Consider the following 15149-nt stretch of genomic DNA (forward strand, 5'->3'; position numbering starts at 1 on the left):
TAACGAAATCACTATTTAGAAAACCAGTAAGTGTGTTTTGAGAAGCAATGAAGCAAAGAGTTTCTATTCAAACTTAATAAAAACAACTGCTTTAAATACTGGCATGTTCTATAGTATACCATCCTTTAGAAAATGGAATAAATTTATTACAAAACTATTGCTTCAGCCAGTTTTTTCAGAAAGCTGAGCCAAGAAACCTCACTAATTGAGTTCTTTATTTAGCTAGAATATTTCAGTACTTTGTGGTTTACATCTGCAGGAACAACTAAGTACGAATTACTTAGCTTTGTACATTAATTGCAAATAAATTCAATTTTTTTTTTTTTTAAAGATCTGCAGAGCAGAGTGGTGAAGACAAAATAAACAGAAATTTGTCTGAAAACTTGGTTACTTCAGACCATTACAGAAGTTCGTATTTTATTAAAAACAAGGTCGTGCTTCTAGGGAGGCTGATCACGCCTACATCCAGGGAACCATAATGTTTTCAAAAATGAATTGCATGGGAATCCTGTAAAAAAAAAAAAAAAAAAAAAAAAAAAAAAAAAAACCTAATATATTGGTATCATGTTTCTTTTGTTTTTGAGGACAGCATACCTCTTTTACACTTAGATCTCCAATCTTAATTCCTACCTCCTAACAGAGATGGACTTCAAAAGAACAATAAACACACAGATCTAAGAGGTATTGTGCTGAATTCCTGAGAACACACACACAGATACATACACACCTAGGTATAAATAAATGTCAGTATTTTCTTTTTCCTTAGTTAATTTATGACCTCGCTTTCTTATAGACAAGTAGGCTGAAGAAGAATACATTAATAAGCATCATTCGATACATTAACAAGCGTCATTCGTAGTCTTATACCTTTTTATGATTAGAGACACGCCTCAGATTGTCCTCTTCAATGTGAGGCAGTTGCAAAAGGGGAGATTTGAACTGCTGAAGTCCTTGGACAATCATCTGGGAAAGCTTCATGCAATTTTCCAAAGATCCCAAAGATGGAGCACGGAACTCCCTTTCTTGGGGAGAAAGGAAAATAATACATCGTTTTTCCCCCCTCTTAACACATTCACAATGTGTACTTGAGTTATTGACTGCAGACCACTTTGATTTCATTAATAATAATTTCTTCGATAAGAAGACAGACTTATTTTTAAATGCCCAGCATAATTAATCAGGCAGCCTTCCTACTGTCATTATTGTCACATAGTTCAGCAAACATTTCCTTCCCTCTATGTTGTCACAGCCAAACATAAGAAATTGAAAGAGTTCCATCCAATAGTCTCAGGGAACAACAGCACAATGTATCTCAGCTGCCAACTACAGACAAGAGTTCTACCCCTTGAAATTTCCAGAAAAAAATGCAGCAAGAAAAACTTGTTTTACATTCATATATTATATGTATACATATCTAACACATTCAGCAGTACTTTGTATCATTAAATATGGCCTATCATTAATCTTTTGCAACACATTATTTCCGAGACTTAAAAAGGTTCTAAGATCATCTTGAGACATGAACATAGAAATTGGAGCCTAGCACATCCAAGAAAAAAAAGAAGTATATATAATTGAAACTAAGCAAAGCACATTATGCTGAAAGACAGTAACAGACGTAAAATATCAAAAGCAAAGTAACTGTTATGCACCCTCAGCAAGTTCGTTGATGACACTAAGCTGAGTGGTACAGTTGACATGGTGAAACAAAGGGATGCCATTCAGAGGGACCTCAACAGGCTAGAAAGGTGGGCCTGGGTGAACCTGGGGGTCCTGATGAATGAAAAGTTTAACATGAGCCAGCAGTGTGCTCTTGCAGCTTGAAAAGCAAATGGTATCCTGGGCTCCATCAGAAGAGGGGTGGCCAGCAGGGACAGGGAGGTGACTTATTTCTTATAGAAATAGCAACTCCTTTAGTATTTTAAAGTACAAGGAGAAGGTACATAACAAGAAATTCTCAAGCAGAAAACAGCAAAAGTAAAAAATAAAAGTATTTAAAAAGCCATGTAGTATTCATCCTGTCTGCAATGAAATAAAAGACCACATCAGACAGGCTTTCACATACTGACATACTTAGATAACTGTCCATTCACATAGAAGATTTCTCAAAACCCTGTTCAGGAAAGTCAGAATTCAGAATTCTCCAGGAACCTGTGAACCTCCACTAGCCTGGAATTGGCAATGTTCAGGTTGCTCTGTACATACTTTGCAGTTGAAGAGAAAAATAAGTTAGATAAAAAAGAAAAATAAGTTACAAAAATAAGTTATCTACTTAGGTTGTTTTTGTTTTTTTCTCCTGAATTTCCATGTAGCATATGAAAGAACTGAGGACAATTTTAAGTAAGTATTACAGAAAGTAGCTATAACTCAAGATGCCTGTCAGTTTCCCTATAAACCACTGTATGCATTTTTCTAAACTTTCCCCAGAAGACATCAACATTTAATTACCTTGGCAGTTACAGCTATATTCAGTATATAAGTATAAATACAAGTATTTGTGCTTACATACACACATACATGTATATACAAATATGAATATGCGGTATAGGTGGATTTGGCTGTTACAGCTTTGTTTGAGATGTTAAAACAGGAATACAGGCATCTTTCAATAAATAGATGGATGGCCAGATGGAATAGATACACTCTGCTAGGGCTGCATGATCAAACAACACAGCATCAGAGCAATTTTAAGTGTGGATAAATGCATTTTTACTTGCATCTGGATCGGAGGGCAGATAGGCCATAGCCTGCATTCCCATCACCACCCCCAACCCTCCCCCCCCAACAAAAAGCCAAAGCAAAAACTGCTAAGTGTTCCATTTAAATGCCAGTGGCCGCAATTCATTACTTTTTTAATATAAAACAATTTCGCATTAATTTTAGAACATTTTACAGAGGAAATATGAAAAGATAACAAATCTGATTGAAGAGAACAAGCTTGATGTCTTCAGCATGTTTTCTCCTTCACTTCTACCACTACCCTGCTGCACATTTATAAATTACACCTATATGCAACTATTATGGACTGTTAAATGCATGTGAGAGATCACTGCATCATCACCTCTTCTCCTGCCACCCTTTTCCCCTCACATGGCCTGTTTCCTCATGAATCACACCAAGCTGTAATCAGCTGTCAGACCAAATTACACAACAGGACTTTTTATTTTAAACACAAGGTATTATCTTCATGCTGTTTATTAATATGCAAAGCAGACAGAAAAATAACACCAGAGGATTATGAAGGGAACTATATGGCTAGAAATTCTAACGAGCAAAGATAGAATTTGTACCTTCCAAAAAATAGTATTGGATAGACTGACATCCCAACTGAACAGCACAAAACGTACCTTTCATCTTACCTATCTACAACATTCCCTGCTTTTTTTTGTTTGTTGTTGTCTGCTGGAAAATCATACTGCAAACTAAGTTAATAAAAGAGTCCAAAATATTCTCTGTCAAGCTGGCTTTCACAGGAAATTTATCTACTTTAAGTCCACAAAGCTGAAATTCATTTTTCTTTAAGTATTAAACTCACCATCTACATCACACTAGAAAATACTTCAAAGTTGGAAAATATTATTTTAGTTCCCTGAAACTAATACAGGAATGTGTATCACCTTTAAAGTCAACAAGAAGGCAGCCTAGCTTTTAACAACACTCAACTGCTCTCACTATAATATGATTGTAATTACTGCACATTTTGACAGCCTCTGCTTATCAAAGCACGCAAAATATGATGACCTTAAATCTATGAAGCACAAAGTGATTCCAAACATATGACAGGAAAGAAATCAATCACTAGTTTAAATGCAAATAATAGCTGCTCGTGAGAGAATGGGTCAAACCACAACTTCCACTTTCGGCTCCCAATCTGAATTATGAAATTGTGCGGACAGCTGAGATGATGCTTAATCTCTCTACGGACAGTTACCAGAGCACATCATATTTTTGATAACACCCCACTCCTCGTATTTTTGATAACAAACACCTCACTCCTCACTTGACAGGGCAACTTTCTACCTAAATGATGATCTCAACAAAGCCAACAAGATAGCTTTGGCCACTATGAGCTACCAGTTATCAATACAAAATAATATAAGCAAGGGATACCACAGAGCAAAGTGCATTTTTCAGGCAGCAGAATGTAAAAGAAGTCTCACAGGCTGTACAGAAATTCAGCAAGAATGTACTATTTATCAGAAGGTGGCTCACAACTGCCACATTTTCCACAAAGATAAAAAAGTCATAGCAGTAAATAAAACTGACTGGATTGGAATGAAAATAATATCCATTCTGCTCTTATGAAAGCAAATCAAAACTGTTTCTTGCAAATAACAAACCTGAACAACTAAGAAGAATCTCAAATTTATTTGCAAAGAACAATAGATCTGTTAAAAACTAAGACCTATATCCATTCTTTCATGATAGATTATTTCTAGTAGGGTTTGACAAAAAAGTAGCAACCCTGGCTTTTGTGGGTACTTGTAAGTTATCCTTTGCAGCAGAGTTGCTTGCACCTCCTTTAAGAACAGCTGACATGGGACCAATAGTCAAATGCTATACAGAACCAAGTATCAAGATTCTGAAGATTCATTATGAAGGTGTTTTTCTTCAAAAGATGATTACAAAGAAATATACATAAACATTTACAGATGCTTCCAAATGCATAGATTTTACTACTAGAAAAACTAAAACTAGAACTGAAATCAGGAACTTCTGCATTTTATGGTTTATGATAATTAAAATTACATGAAGATAACAAATACAGAGTTAAAGAAAAAAAAAAGAAAAAAAAAGGCTTTTAAATATTACAATATGTAACCTGGATATCACTCATATCACTCATATCTTAAGAAAACAACTTTTCAATTTCCAGTTGGTTCCCAATGAGAAAATCAGCAGGGAGTGAAACCCTCTCTGCATCTACTGTCATTAGAAATAGAGCCAACAGTTTTAATATACTGAGCAACAAATTAGCAAACATGAGATTTTCCAGTGGATCAAAACCAAATGTTCTTAAGTGGTTCACTGTTAAGTCCTAAAATTCATTATCATTGGCCAGAACAACTACTTGGTACCATGCTACCCAAAAGACACCGAGTTTAATAGCCTGCAGTTAGAATATTTTCATGAAAGATCTGGTAGATTCAATTTCTAAATATTGGCATTTTAAAGCTGTGGAAATATTTTTGAGAAAAACTGCTAAAGAAATACTAAGCTCAACTATACCAGTGATATACCTCTACTTTGTTTTCCTATTATCTATGGAAGCAATTTCTACCATATGAAATGACAGCTGTATATTTTCTGGATCTTCAGAGCAGTTTATAAAACACATCTATAAACTATCATTACTTCACCAAATAAAAAAAGAATCTTTATGTAAACATAGAAGAAGAAGAATAAAGAATAATATAAATATATAATAAAGAAGAAGAATATGGCTACTTGGAGGTCAAATTGTAGAGTGTGTCAATGTATGGTGATAGCCTATCTCAGCTTTTACAAGAGATATAAACATTCTTCATTTTTCAAAGACTTTCAGTTCGACTACAGTAAAAGAAATCAGTTTTTGGTTGTATTATTTTGCACAAGTGGAAAAAGAAAAAGCTACTTGACAAATATACGTAGGTCATCTTAAAAGACATTTCTAGAAGTTTGACGGATGATTTTTTCTGTAAAAATAAATACTTGCATTTGACATATACAAGAGATAAGGAAGGAAAAAAGATGTTTCCATACAAGCGCTTTTTATACTTCAACTACATAGATTCAGTTTGCCATAAGGGCTCCCTTCAGCTCTTCTGCTCTGGGCTGAGCAAACTCTGGGTCTTCAGCTGCTCCCCACACATGGGAGTCTTACCCTGCAGACCCTTCACCATCTTTGTAGCCCTCCTTCAGATGCTCTCCAACAGCTTTATGTCCTTTTTATATCATGGTGCCCAAACCTGCACCCAGCACTGGAGATGAGGTCACACAGCACAGAGCAGAGCAGCACAAGCCCTCCCCTCACCCAGTGGCAGTGCTGGGCTGGTGCCCCCAAGGTACAGGGCCCTTTCACTGCCAGGGCACCCTGCTGCCTCATGTTCTACTTGCCACCAACCACAACCCCCAGATCCCTTTCCACAGGACTCCTTTGCAGTCTCTCATCCCCTATTCTGTACACATATCCAGAGTTGCCTCGCCTCCTTGCTCTTGTTGAAGTCCATGCAGTTGGTTTCCCAATGTTAAACCCATACTGGAGGCACTTCTGCAGCATTGTTATAGTGCTTGTCCAAAGAAGCTTCACAAAAACATATCCACTTCCTATGATCTAATAATCACCAGTAAATAAAACGCTACACTAAGTTACACAATGAAAAATACAGCTTCTGTATTTCTAGGTTTCAAGTTTGGTCTCCAGCAGTCTCTAAGAATGTTAAAAGCAGAGATTAAAAAAAAGAAATAGAAATACACTTATTCAATACTTCCTTTTTTTTAGGGTAGTAAAACAGCATTTTACTGTTCACATCCTCTCTCACTTTACTGGATTATAGAACACCATTTCCAGCAGTGCTTGCAACAGTGCTGGGGAAGATCTTTCCTCAAACCCTTCTTGTTAGGAGGCTGTTAACATTTGTTAAATGTGTTTTGGCCCAGTAAAGACCAGCTAATTAGTACTGCTTGACAAACAACAAAATAGTCATGGATTAAGCATTAAAAATGCCCTGCTTACATTTGTTGTGATAAAGGAAAAAGATGTAAGTCCTTACTCTGCAAACAAAACTTTTCAGCATAATTCCCTTTTTATAGTAAAAACAGAAATCTTATGTAATATATTTTGATTACATTTTTTTAACAACAATTTTAGCAAAGAACCTGTCATTAAAAATTCAGGAAAAAAAAAGTCTACGTAGCAGGCAAAACAACTTCAGTAAGAGAAACAGAGAAATTCGAGCAACACAAAAAACAAAGGAATGACAGCAATAAACAAGTCAAAAAACAAGTTATGTACATTAGAGGAGAGAAAGAACTATAAAAGAATGCAAGTTAAAGATGGATGAATACAATATATCTTATACTAAGCGCTCTGATACTAAAAAACAGACCTGATCTTCAAGAGAAGGGTTTTTTAAAGCATTCAAGGAGAAGCTTTTGCAAAAATTGTGAAAACTAAAAGCATAACTCAGATACCCAAGATTTCAGAGCAGGACTTGGAAGAAACAGAAGCATTTCAGCCTTCAAAGTAGAGAACTCTTTCATTACAGCGGGGAAAAAAAGTGCATTTAGGCATTTCTAAATATCACAGATTAAGTTTTCCACAAAAACCACAGACTCTTTTTGAAGTTCTGCAATGAAGAATGATATTTACTGTTTTAATTATACAGTTTCTTTCCCTACCTTCACGGCTTCGAGCCATTATTATTAGCTGGCAAATCACATTAATCATTTCTTGAAGTAGCGCAGGACTCTTCTTCAGGATAAACTGCTGATCTGCAAAACAACACTTGCTGCAATTATGTTGCACTTCTATTATGAAAAAAGTGAATAGTTTACATGAAATGGGCATTTAATTGTGCAGTCTTCATTTGTATTCATTCTTATATTTCTGAAAAAATACCACCTCATTCTCACTGAAGTATCTATAATATTCCTTAGCAAAACAGGAAAGAACAACTAAGAAGGAACAAAAATTTTGCAGACAAGACACACAGCTTCCACACAAAGTACTTATTAGATAAAACAAAAAAAGCAATGTAATGTCACAGACAATTTACCCTTTAGGTAATCTCTTGTTTTTAAAAGTGGGATTTTAAAGTGAAGCATCAAACTGGGGAAAAAACAACATGACTTGTAAAGTACTATCTGGTTATAAATAAAGTACAATGAGGCTTTAAGAATCGGTATCTCAGTAGCAAGGAAGGGGAGAGATTTTTAGTGGAAATTTAAATTGACCAAATTCTCTTTTTTGTTTTCCAAAGAGAAAATGAACCAAAAAATCTTTATTGTTTGTTTTAATTTTGAATTAAAATATAGAATATCTCAAGTTTACTGGTCAGCTTTAGAAACCACTACTGTCATGGCTTAAAGGAAAGTGAAACATTTCTACATTAATTTATCTGAATCTTCACAAGCATGACGAACTGTAAAATAGAAAACTGAAACTCATAAGTAATTGATATTTTAAAGTTTCAATTTCATCTCCCATGCTTTATATAATGGGAGCTTGTCCTTAATCTCTTTACTCTGAGAAAGAAAGATACTTTATATGTCAAATCTCTTTCTGTCTATTACAAAGAAAAAAAAAACATTTTTAACAAAGTCACTTTTGCAGCCAAGAAGCATTAGTGATGATGATACTAGTACTACTGGGCTATCAAGAGAATGATAAAATGCTAAGTAAATGTTTTAAACGATAATTCAAGTTGAAAAACAAAGTGTTCTATGTATAAATTATTTAGCAGAAATCCATGCAACTTTTTAATGGATAAAAAAACTACATTTATGAGCACTGTAGCAAGCAATTTGTTGTTCCAACAGTGTCTGATTAGACAGCGACATCATTACCTTCTTCAAGGGTGTCAGGAACTTTCATCCTGGCAAGATGAGTCAACAATAGAACTCTGGCTTTCAGGCTGTAAGGGCAGGTAAGTGGAGGCTCATTCTTCTTTAAATTTATGCCACCAATTTCTCTGATTAGCTAAAAAAAAAAATAATAATAATAATTAAACAAATGGCTATTTCAGTGCCAAAGAAAACCAAACGTGAGGAGATTATTTTACAAGGAGAAATACGTTACATTCACACATGCGAGCTTTCAAGTAATTTTTCCCTGAAATGATCTGTATAGATGAACATTGGCCATTTGTTTGTTTGTTTGTTTGTTTTTAATAATACAGCTCCAAAAAGTCAGAAGTTATTTTTCACTGTCTTGTTTCAATTGTGGAGGGAGGAGGAGAAGAGATTGGCATGCAAAAACTTGCCTTCAGTGAGCACTGAGTAAATTTATATTGCTTGTTCAGCATTTTCAGAATCTGATATTGCCAAGAGTTACTAGACTCAGCCATATCGCTGGTTGTTTATACTACACTGAGTATGCACCAGTAACAGCATTACCTTGAGACTCTTCACTCACCTGAGATCCAGCCAGCTTCCTCAGAAATACTCTCAAATATCACAGAAAGAAGGAGGTTTATAAGCCTAAATTCTCTGAAGGCTGAAGATCAAGTACTTTAACTTAATTACAAATCGCCCGTACTTGGAAAAGACACAGTGTTCTTTATTCAGGATGACCTAACTTGATCCTGACCGGACCAAGATGCACAGTTCAAACAGGTCTCTCACCTGAGTTTGCTGAAGACCCTGGAGAGAGAGGCTGCAAAGCTGAGTAACTGAAGTTCATAGTTATAAGAATCAAGACAACCCAGAAGCTTCACTTTTTAGGTCAAGTCACCTGAGGAGAGATTGAGGTTCCAAAATCTCTGTCCACAAAGGGAAGTTAAGATATCAATACTGACTTTTAACTAGACTTTCCCTACACTTGTTAAAAAAAAAATAAATCTTTAAACAAGAAGTTCCTTATAATCACATTCTGGTGTAACACACCAGTCCAAGAGAGTAAAACTTAGATAAGAAATGTTTTACAAAAAGTGTCAATATTAGGTTTATGAAAAAAAGGTGAAATAAAAATGGGAACAATGACAATGGCCTGAAAAGCAGAATGTACTATCAAAAATGATTAGCAATATCTTTCCGCATTGATACTTCAGAGACTTGTATTGGCATATATTAAGAAATAAAGAACACAGATGACACTGATGACTGGAGCTTTAGAAATCAAACAAAATTCAGGAGCATAAAACGTAAGGTTGACAACTGCATAGTAACAAGAATTAAGGCTTGAAGAATACATTAATGCACCCAAGTGAAACAGTTGTGGAGAACAGTATGCTTAAAGTTATTCCCTACGGAAATGCAGGGAATGCAACTAAGGCACAGCTGAGACTTAACATGGATACTGTGGGAAGTTCAGGTCAGCCAAAGTGAAAAGTAATATCAAACTTAAAAATATATCAGTGAACAGTACCCCATTCAGCACATAACAGGATGAGGGAAACGAAGAGCCCTCTAGGAAAGTGTGTTGAAAGACAGCAGCTGTCCTAGTTCAACAAAATGAAGGCAAAAAGAAAACAAACAGCTTATTGTTTCTGACTATAAATGCATTAAGGATATGCACAGCAAGAATAACTTAAATTCAAGAATAATGATGACAAAAACTACAGATATAAATTTGTCACAAACAAGACCGCTAACCACTAGAACAGCAAGTTCTGGAGTAGGAGGCTTGACTGTCTTTTAAGTGAAAAATGACCAAATGTAAAGGGCTTGCACAATGCCACAGTGTTTGCAACAGCACAGGAGAAGATTTGATGATCAAGATGATCTTCCCCAGCCACATGCTCACAAGCAAAATGCTGGCTGAATTAAAAAAAAAAAGAAAGAAAAGCACCTAACCATAATTCCAGCTCCTTCTCAAAGTCTACAAGAGAAGATGAAGAATTTGTAAGAGATGAGGACAGTTAGGTAAGGAGATATCTTAGTCTATTTTATTTGTGTTTAGAGTATGAAAACATGTTTATGACTTGAAAATCTCACTGTGTGCATGCAAAGTTTAAATCAGCACAACTACTCTCTCTCATTCTGCAGACCCAAACTATTTTTAAGTGGAGCATTTTGTGTACTGTGCTTTAAACCAAAGCGCCAGTCTCTGATAAAAAATATTTCCTAATCTTTGCTAGCAATCATTATTTGTCACAGTACATATTACAGTATCTTTGCTAGGAAGACAGAATGGAAATGAAAAAAGGCAACCAGAAGGGAATTGATATTCATGGACGAACCTTCATAATATTTCAAGATATTATTACTTCAGACAAGATCATAATTTTATTTCAACATTAACATATTTAACCAGATCTGTGCTGCTGATTTAACTGGTTTTAATTCTGAATACTATCTAAGGAACTATCAAGCAGCAATCATGTCTTTATATGGATACACAACGTGTATGAGGACTGATACTTAAATTCATTATTTAGTCCACTGCTCCTCCAAAAAGCAATCCAATAGGTTGTATACTAAATCAATTCTATCAGTATTAAGCTTTACAATCAGTTAATGTTATTTTTTTTTCTAATTCTAAATCAAGCCTTACTTCTAATCGTACTTCTGAAAAAGTACAGATGCAATCTTAACAGTTAATGCCTTGAGAACTTTAATTCCACCAAATGGTCGAACAAGTGTGCCATTTCCCTCTTCCCTCGAAGGGGTAAGTTAGTAATAAAACCTCTCTCAGTGTAACTAACCTGTGGTATCTGAACGTTGTCTGCTGGTCTGCTCGTAGCGTCTTTATTGTACTGAGGATCAAACTCTGATGCTCCTGCTAAAACCATGATAAGCCCTGCAAAGATGATGGGAGGTATACAGAAAAAAAATATCAGTAATATCTTGTGCTACTGAGTGATTTGTTCAGAAATCTCAGCCACGAAGGTTAATTCTACTCTTTCCCCAAAAACTATGAATATTCATGTTCTCTATTTATTGGATCAGTTTATACTGTTACAGAGCAAAGCTGGCATGAGCAAATGCCTGGCACAAAGTATCTGAGATAACTTAAGACTCCATTTTGCATGGCATCAAACAATAAATGTCTTCACAGAATCATAGCTAGGTTTCATTAGGACTGGCAGACATCACTGCACTGCAGTGTAATCATTACTGCATGCTCCCAGAATCGCTTGCCTCAGCAATAAATGTGTTTGAGGCTGCACCACAATGTGTACACCAGGGGCAAAATAACAGGAAAAATTTTAACTCCATTTTCTGTTCAAGTGACATTGAGAATTCACCATTCTTTTTCCTTTTAATGATTAGAAGAGCAGTTCAATAAAAACCCCTGCAAACAAATCCCATGAAGATAATGCATTGGTCCTTTTCTCGCAGAAAATACGATTAGGAAAATCCATAGTACCCCAAAATATCCTTCATTATCTAATTAAGATTAAAAATCAGCCAAATTGGATATTCTAGACAGCTTTCTGCTCATAATTGTATCAGACACCTCTGCCATAGCAAACAAGAGAAAATCCAACTTGTCATTTGCTCCAGTTCCTGTAACTTCTTCAGCTACAGTTATTCAAGCTTCATTCTTAAATTTGGCCAAGTTCTTCTCTGAGCAAGTCAGTTACTTTGCCAGTTGCAGTGCTCAGTGAGTTCCACTTACTAACAAGTAAACAAGTTCTCTGAGCATTAGCTGCCATCTTTGTTCCAATTATTATTTACTTCCTGAGCAGAGTGCAACAAAAAGCTTTAGACAAATCTAAATACTTCTCTACTATTTGAGCTTCACAGATAGAAAACAGGTCTTACAAACTCATTTGTCTTAAAAAATAACTAAAACAAACCAACTCATGCAGATGTGTCTCACTGTTTCCCTAGCCCAGTTTGATTAGTTCAACTTTCATCTTGAGTTTTGGCACTGATACCTCACCAGCGTGAAGTTCATAACCAAGCAAAAGCAAAGCAAATTCACTATGTGATTTAAGTCATCTCTCTAGAAAATTTTCTTCACCTGCAAAAAAAATGAAGTTTGAAGAAACACTCTGAAAGAACCAGAAACAATACTTTAATGTAACAAAGCTTACAAAGCAAAAGGATTTTAACACCAACTGACATTTCCAGATGAACACATCAGGATGTCAAGACGCCTTTTACTTACGCTTCATGTCCATGTTCCGTGTTTTATAGACAAAGTACGTATATATTTGAGTTGTCCGGATGAGAATCTGATCTCCGCTATATCGTATCGATCGGTACCACCAGGAACCCTGAAACAGTTCGTATGAACAACACAGCGTCAGCCACAATGGAGTATCAAAATAGTTACACAAGATCATCTCATACTTGTTCATAGGTAGCCTATACCTCACACACACACACACACACACACACACACACACACACACACACAAAAAAAAAAGAGACCAAGCCTAAACAATTTTTTTTTTACATTAAGGTCAAATGAAGCTCAGAAAGAAGAAAGAAAAAAAATCCTCTCCAAAATGAACTTTAAATGTACATCAATGTATTCATCTGAGAGATTCTGAAGCCAAAAATTTTTGGACAATTCTTAGCCTAAAGATTCCCCCTAGCACATGCACGTACACACATATATACGCAGTTTTGTTTATTTATGGTGTTATTTTAGTGAATACACTGAAATTACCAGTTACAAAGAAAGTAGTATCGTGCAACAGCATTCAAATCCAGTTTAGGCTGATTACAGCATAAACCAAGAGCAAAAAGGGAACTTTCATTCTGAATTATTTTTCTGCAAATTCTCTTGAAGTCACCCAATTAAAATGTGCTTTTCAGAAGCAGAATTTAGAGTGGTTTAAATTCCACCTTAATGGCACAGGGAGGCCCACCTTCTGCTAGAGGAATTTGGAGGTAACCCAGCACCAGCCTAAGCCATAACCCCTTTTAAGACAACCAAAGCTTTTTCCCAAACCTTTAGAAACATTCCAGTAATTCCCTTATAAGCAGTAACACCAGTGACTTCAAATTACAGAATTCACTGAACAGTGTCCATAATTATAAGAAAAGTGGCATGGAAAAGTATAAGACGCAATGTGTTCATTAAAATTCTCTCTGTAAACAAAGCTCACTAACCTGAGAAAAACATCCAAGATAAATCTCCATCTGGTGTAAAGTTTATCATGAGTGAAAAGTAGCAAGCAATGAAGTAGTAATCAATGGTTACTACTATTAATTTAATAGGCAATAGCATTAACTCCCATAGCACAGTGAGGACTCTGCAATTTACTTAATTATTTGGAAAACATTCTCCTCATAAAAAGTGTGTTCATTTGCTGGTTTTGAATAAATTAACTTTGATTCTTCCATGAATAGATAAACCTTCACACAAAAGAATACAGAAGTTCTGAAAAGTTTTTCTACAGAATAATTTATATTATAATCCCAAGGATCTCCAAGTTTTTTGTCAAATTAAGTACAGATACAGGAAGCGAAACATTAACAAAGTCTACATGAATGAGACTGCCCTAAAAGTCCTAACTGCTTTTGCAGAAGTAGCTTATTATCTCATCTCACACATGAAAGCAGAACGTTATTTTGGTCTGCTTTTTATTTATATATTTTTTTTATTTTATTTTATTTGTTTTTATTTTCTGTTATTTTAGTCAACAGAAGTCTATAAAGAACTGTATATCAGTATTTTCCCTTTATATATGTGGATTCAAAGGGTGAACTAGCCTCACTTTATTTAAGATGCCTATTGCGGATATGAAATGACTACACTGTAGTTAACTTCGGCTTCTTTATTGATTCATAAAAGAGAAACAGCCCTATTAAAGGCATGAATCATTTTATACGTCTACTTTAGAATTAAATGATAAAATAGCTTGCTCCATAAAAATGTCTGTTCCTCTTCACCGACTATAAAGGAAATTTACAATGACAAGTTTGAATGCAGAAGTCTACATCTGGTACAGAGACAAGAAGAGGCAGATTGTTTTTTGATCCTGCTCAGGACATTTTTTTCCACAACAACAGAACGGAAGTTTACTTTCACTTGAGCTATGAAAAACCTGGTATAAATCATTAAAAGTACACACGTACAAAAAAAGCATCAACTCATGCCAACTGAAACCCAAAAAGAAAAGAAAGATGTGTAGGTAGACGTCTTACGCTGCATTTTAGACTCCTTAGTCAACTCCTCACTGAAAACTGTGTATCTGAAATTTATTACACTAGATCCTCAATGATGCAGAAACACTCCCTAAGACAAGGGAAAATGCCAAGCTGATGTCCTGTACACAAAGACATGAGCAGTTCTCAATAGACCAGCAGAATTTCTCAAATGAAAATCTTTTCCCAAAGAGAAAGGAAGGTTTAGGAATTCCGAGTCTGAGAGTCATTTTCTGAGGATAAGGGACAATGGTCAGAAGCAAAAAGAGCCCTGAAATATTACTCATCTTGCAACTGATTCCTCACACAAAGAAATGTTAAGAGCAGACATTTCAGAGTGTATGGAAGATAAACAACAATTAAAACTATGAAAATAAAGGCAGTCAGGAGAAACCAAGAAG

At 35.3% G+C, this 15149-nt stretch overlaps 1 protein-coding gene across 1 annotated transcript in view; it reads right to left on the minus strand.

The window, feature by feature from the left end:
* Window positions 1-15149, minus strand: part of SEC63 (SEC63 homolog, protein translocation regulator) — a 54670-nt gene that overhangs the window by 13019 nt on the left and 26502 nt on the right. The window contains exons 8-12 of the mRNA XM_042811432.1: window positions 12758-12866; window positions 11346-11440; window positions 8548-8680; window positions 7381-7473; window positions 868-1022 (exon numbers count right to left, since the gene is read on the minus strand). Coding sequence (XP_042667366.1) covers window positions 868-1022; window positions 7381-7473; window positions 8548-8680; window positions 11346-11440; window positions 12758-12866 — 585 coding nt within the window. The remainder of the gene's footprint in view (window positions 1-867; window positions 1023-7380; window positions 7474-8547; window positions 8681-11345; window positions 11441-12757; window positions 12867-15149) is intronic.

Source organism: Centrocercus urophasianus, unplaced genomic scaffold, assembly GCF_019232065.1.
Source record: "Centrocercus urophasianus isolate 14NV4802_14NV808 unplaced genomic scaffold, USGS_Curo_1.0 seq_10, whole genome shotgun sequence".
NCBI classification, from domain to species: domain Eukaryota; kingdom Metazoa; phylum Chordata; class Aves; order Galliformes; family Phasianidae; genus Centrocercus; species Centrocercus urophasianus.